The 5,813-nt window shown below is 41.4% G+C and overlaps 1 protein-coding gene across 1 annotated transcript; it reads right to left on the bottom strand.

Annotated features, from left to right (window-relative positions):
* Nucleotides 1–421: 421 nt before the first annotated feature.
* Nucleotides 422–2,932, bottom strand: LOC147929679 (uncharacterized). Its single transcript, XM_087480691.1, has 6 exons — nucleotides 2,914–2,932; nucleotides 2,541–2,789; nucleotides 2,213–2,436; nucleotides 1,503–2,052; nucleotides 530–1,409; nucleotides 422–443 (listed from the first exon to the last, which is right to left on the bottom strand). Exons 1-6 carry the CDS (start codon nucleotides 2,930–2,932, stop codon nucleotides 422–424), a joined length of 1,944 nt encoding a protein of 647 aa, XP_087336817.1.
* Between the last annotated feature and the right edge of the window lie 2,881 nt (nucleotides 2,933–5,813).

Here is a 5,813-nt window from a genome sequence, read left to right as displayed (position 1 = left end):
CTCCTCAAACACCTTGATGATACCATCAATTGATCTAACCTTCCCATCCATAAGGACCATCAAGTCATCCGCAAAGCTGAGGTGAGTAAGGCCCATTGATCAACACCGAGGATGATATCCAAAGTAGCTAGAAGCTCCAGCCTTGTCCAGTTTCCTAGAGAGAACCTCCATACAAATGACAAACAAATAAGGTGAAAGGGAGCAACCTTGCCTCAAGCCGCGTTGGCTACCAAAGTAGCCTGCAAGTTCCCCATTTACTTGAACCGAGAACGAAGCCGTGGTGACACACAGAGTGATCCAGTGGATAAACTCCGGGGGAAAAGCCATAGCATGAAGGGTATTTAGCAAGAAAGACCACTGAACTGAGTCAAAAGCCTTGGAGATATCAATTTGTATTGCACAACGAGAGGGACCCATATCCTTATGATAATCCTTCACCAACTCTGTAGCCAACAAGACGTTTTCAATCAACAACCTATCCTTCACAAAGGCAGATTGGTTCCCAGAGATGAACTTAGGCAGCACTAACTTGAGCCGATTAGCAAGAATTTTTGAGATCACTTTGTAGAGCACATTGCAGCATGAAATTGGTCTGCAATCTTTCATCTCCTTAGCCTCAGTCTTCTTGGGAATGAGTGCGAGGATAGTAGCATTCAATCCCTTGGGAAGAAAGCCTTTAACAAAGAAAGATTGTACGACAATAATCAACTCAGGACCAATAATATCCCACATAGCTTTGTAAAATTCCACTATATAGCCATCAGGGCCCAAAGACTTATCTCGTGGCATAGCAAATAAGACTGTCTTGATCTCCTCCATCGTGGCAGTGTTCTTAAGCATAGCCACATCATCAGTTGAGCATCGAAAAGGAAGAAGGGATTGGAGATCCTCCACAGTGATACCCTCATAGTCCTCAGGACAATGTTGAAGGAAAGTCTTAAAGTGCCTCTCCGCCTCCAACTTAATGGCATCCCCGGAAACTACCACCCCATTTGGACATTGTATTTCATGCATTGTATTGACAGTCTCTCTAATCGTGACAGCACGATGAAAGGCCTTATTATTTTTATCTCCAACAGCCAGCCAATGAAGCTTAGATTTCTGCTTAAGGTACTTCTCTTCCAACCTCGCTACAAACTCCCATCGAGAGAAAGCAGCACTCTCCCCTGCCATTAACTGCTGAGACGGGGCTGCCAAAGTGGCCGCCTGTTTCTTACAAAGATCCTCATAGGCCTCCTTCGTTCGTTTAACCAAATTACCCATCCGGTCCTTCCCCATAGCACGAACTATTGGCTTTAGACCTTTCAATTTTTTTGAAAACCGAAAGAGAGAGGAAGTAGATAAGAAGATAGACTCGGTGCTCTGCCAATACTCTAAGACCATGGGCTTGAATTCCTCTAAATCTAGAACTGCATGAACAAACTTAAAAGGTTTACGCTTTCGTTCTCCCTCTTCAGAACCTTACAGATGAATACTACTACGTAAGTGGTCTGAGCAACCACTTGCATTAAACACCGTATATGAGCATGGAAAAGATTGAGCCCATGTGTCATTAACCAGCACCCTACCCAACATTTTAGAAATCAGATCACCATCCATGTGGTTACACCAAGTGAACAGTGGACCATGGTAAGCCAAGTCTGTTAAAGAGCAATAGTTGAAGAAATCCTTGAAATCTTGCATCGCAGTGGTAAAGTTTGAAGCGTCTGCCCTAGAATGCTCTTCAACATCCAACGTAACATTAAAATCACCCATCAACATCAACGGCTTGCTACGAATAATCAGAGAATCATAGTGTGCTCGCAGATCATCCCACAAACTTCTCCGCACATCATCAAAGTTTGATGCGTAAATAAAAGAGCAGAAAAACTCAGTAGCCTCACCCTCCAACCAAACCGAACAAGTTACAACTTGATCACTTTTAAAGAAAGGCGTTAATCGAGCTGTAGGCTTCCACACAACCCAAATACGACCAAGCCGTGAATATTCATAGTTTGTAATAACCGACCAATTTCGAAAAACATCCTCAAACACCTTTGGAGCTTGCTGTTCCTGTACTCGAGTCTCCAAAACACATCCAAACTGAAACTTCTCCCCCTCCACCCACTTCTTTATCACGGAATGCTTAGATGTGGTGTTTAAACCACACACATTCCAAAAGAAGCCCGACTTACTTAACGCTTCCTGGAGGACCTCTTCCTACTGTACACACCCGGAGTAGCATCCTTGGTGGGTAAGTAGAAGATTCAGATTGCTTAGTGGAGCCTTTCCCCAAATGTGGAGGCAACTTCCTGATTGAATTATCAACTTGGCTTAATGCCCTCATACTCGGGTCAACAACACCACTCTTCTTAACAGCAGGAACAATCTCCCCCTCTTCATGATCTTGACTCTGCAAGGCCATATCAATGCGTGAGTCCTCCTGCTCTGTATCACCTGTTTCAGAAAGTAGAACACCATAACGAGAAGGTCAAACTACTACTGATGTTTCCACCCGAAGCTCACCCCCTCTACTTGCTTTCGCCGGTGAAATAACAGACCAATCTTGCTCTGCAGAGCCGACTGTGGTGTGGGTAGCCACCTCCTGCGAGAGAGCAAAGCTCCAGTTGAATCCCCTGTCTCCACGACCTTGTTCGCAGAAGGCGTCCCTGAATCTATTATAGTGGTAACTTCAACATTCTGAATTGCAGGCGAACCCTCTTTGTCAACACTGTCCGAGTTCTCCTGATGGGTGCTCGTACTGGACTTCCTCTTACAGTCAGCATTCCGATGACCCCACTTCAAGCAGCCTGAGCAGCGAGAAGGAAGCCAAGGGTAAATAAACTGAACTTGTGCATCAATACCCAATTTAGAGGTGAAACGGTATGTTGCAGGCAACTCCTTTGACAAAGTAGCTGCAGCAAAAACCTTAGCCTCTTTGAAATTGGAACATTGCTCCGTCTCCGGGTGGAGGCGAATGGGACTCTAATAGAGGGACAAAGAGTCAATTTTGAAAGAACGTATTGTCAAACTCTTTCAGATATGAATCTATCCGATTCAGAAGAGAAGAGCTTGCATCAGTATCTCAATTTCAATTCAAACATGGGTTTGATTCACACTCCATGTTCTGAGAAATATTTACAGAGGAAAAAACGGAGTCTTTGCCTAAAAAAATGCGTTGACAAAGGGCAGATGGATAGAACCTTTCAACGAGATAGTGCTTTTTCAACTCTCTCAAAATGGAATCTATTCTAAACATATATGCCATGGTTCTTTACTTCGACAGGGTACAAATATCTAAATTTGATATTTTTAGATACTTTTTCAGACCTATTGCGGATACTAAGTAGCAGTCAAAAATTTGTATCCATTTTTCATGATATTATGCATGGATTAGATATATCATGGCGAATTCTTCAGAAAAAATTGTGTCTTCCACAAAGGAATCTGATAAGTGAGATTTCGAGTAAGTCTTTACATAATCTTCTTCTGTCCGAAGAAATGATTCATCGAAATAATGAGTCATCATTGATATCGACACATCTGAGATCGCCAAATGTTCGTGAGGTCCTCTATTCAATCCTTTTCCTTCTTCTTGTTGCTGGATATATCGTTCGTACACATCTTCTCTTTGTTTCCCGAGCCTATAGTGAGTTACAGACAGAGTTCGAAAAGATCAAATCTTTGATGATTCCATCATACATGATTGAGTTGCGAAAACTTCTGGATAGGTATCCTACATCTGAACTGAATTCTTTCTGGTTAAAGAATCTTTTTCTAGTTGCTCTGGAACAATTAGGAGATTGTCTAGAAGAAATACGGGGTTCTGGTGGCAACATGCTATGGGGTGGTGATCCCGCTTATGGGGTCAAATCAATACGTTCTAAGAAGAAAGATTTGAAAAAAAATTTCATCGATATCATCGATCTCATAAGTATCATACCAAATCCCATCAATCGAATCACTTTTTCGAGAAATACGAGACATCTAAGTCATACAAGTAAAGAGATCTATTCATTGATAAGAAAAAGAAAAAACGTGAGCGGTGATTGGATTGATGATAAAATAGAATCCTGGGTCGCGAACAGTGATTCGATTGATGATAAAGAAAGAGAATTCTTGGTTCAGTTCTCCACCTTAAGGGCAGAAAAAAGGATTGATCAAATTCTATTGAGTCTGACTCATAGTGATCATTTATCAAAGAATGACTCTGGTTATCAAATGATTGAACAACCGGGAACAATTTACTTACGATACTTAGTTGACATTCATAAAAAGTATCTAATGAATTATGAGTTCAATACATCCTGTTTAGCAGAAAGACGGATATTCCTTGCTCATTATCAGACAATCACTTATTCACAAACTTCGTGTGGGGCTAATAGTTTTCATTTCCCGTCTCATGGAAAACCTTTTCGCTCCGCTTAGCCCTATCCCCCTCTAGGAGTATTTTAGTGATAGGTTCTATAGGAACTGGACGATCCTATTTGCTCAAATACCTAGCGACAAACTCCTATGTTCCTTTCATTACAGTATTTCTGAACAAGTTCCTGGATAACAAGCCGAAAGGTTTTTTTATTGATGATATCGATATTGATGATAGTGACGATATTGATGCTAGTAACGATATTGATCGTGAACTTGATACGGAGCGGGAGCTTCTAACTATGATGAATGCGCTAACTATGGATATGATGTCGGGAATAGACCGATTTTATATCACCCTTCAATTCGAATTAGCAAAAGCAATGTCTCCTTGCATAATATGGATTCCAAACATTCATGATCTTGATGTGAATGAGTCGAGTTACTTAGCCCTCGGTCTATTGGTGAACTCGCTCTCCAGGGATTGTGAAAGATGTTCCACTAGAAATATTCTTGTTATTGCTTCGACTCATATTCCCCAAAAAGTGGATCCCGCTCTAATAGCCCCGAATAAATTAAATACATGCATTAAAATACGAAGGCTTCTTATTCCACAACAACGAAAGCACTTTTTCACTCTTTCCTATACTAGGGGATTTCACTTGGAAAAGAAATGTTCCATACTAATGGATTCGAGTCTATAACCATGGGTTCCAGTGCACGAGATCTTGTAGCACTTACCAATGAGGCCCTATCAATTAGTATTACACAGAAGAAATCAATTATAGACACTAATACAATTAGATCTGCTCTTCATAGACAAACTTGGGATTTGCGATCCCAGGTAAGATCGGTTCAGGATCATGGGATCCTTTTCTATCAGATAGGAAGGGCTGTTGCACAAAATGTACTTATAAGTAATTGCCCCATAGATCCTATATCTATCTATATGAAGAAGAAATCATGTAACGAAGGGGATTCTTATTTCTACAAATGGTACTTCGAGCTTGGAACGAGCATGAAGAAATTCACGATACTTCTTTATCTTTTGAGTTGTTCTGCCGGATCGGTCGCTCAAGACCTTTGGTCTCTACCCGTACCCGATGAAAAAAATAGGATCACTTCTTATGGATTCATTGAGAATGATTCGGATCTAGTTCATGGCCTATTAGAAGTGCAAGGCGCTTTGGTGGGATCCTCACGGACAGAAAAAGATTGCAGTCAGTTTGATAATGATCGAGTGACATTGCTTTTTCGCTCCGAACCAAGGGATCCCTTATATATGATGCAAGATGGATCTTGTTCTATCGTTGATCAGAGATTTCTCTATGAAAAATACGAATCGGAGTTTGAAGAAGGGGAAGGAGTCCTCGACCCGCAACAGATAGAGGAGGATTTATTCAATCACATAGTTTGGGCTCCTAGAATATGGCGCCCTCGGGGCTTTCTATTTGATTGTATCGAAAGGC

The sequence above is a fragment of the Camelina sativa genome, chromosome 13 (genome assembly GCF_030686135.1).
Source record: "Camelina sativa cultivar CO46 ecotype springtype chromosome 13, ASM3068613v1".
Taxonomy (NCBI): Eukaryota; Viridiplantae; Streptophyta; class Magnoliopsida; order Brassicales; family Brassicaceae; genus Camelina; species Camelina sativa.
The sequence above is the reverse complement of the archived record's forward strand: the minus strand, read 5'-3'. Positions and strand labels throughout refer to the sequence as shown.

What these genes read in the sequence shown, in the direction of transcription:
- LOC147929679 (XM_087480691.1), bottom strand. An exon ending in GGCTCTGCAGAGCAAGATTG is followed by an intron (nt 2,437 to 2,540) that starts GTCTGTTATTTC and finishes TTTCTGAAACAG; the next exon opens with GTGATACAGAGCAGGAGGAC. An exon ending in CACCAAGGATGCTACTCCGG is followed by an intron (nt 2,053 to 2,212) that starts GTGTGTACAGTA and finishes ACTCGAGTACAG; the next exon opens with GAACAGCAAGCTCCAAAGGT.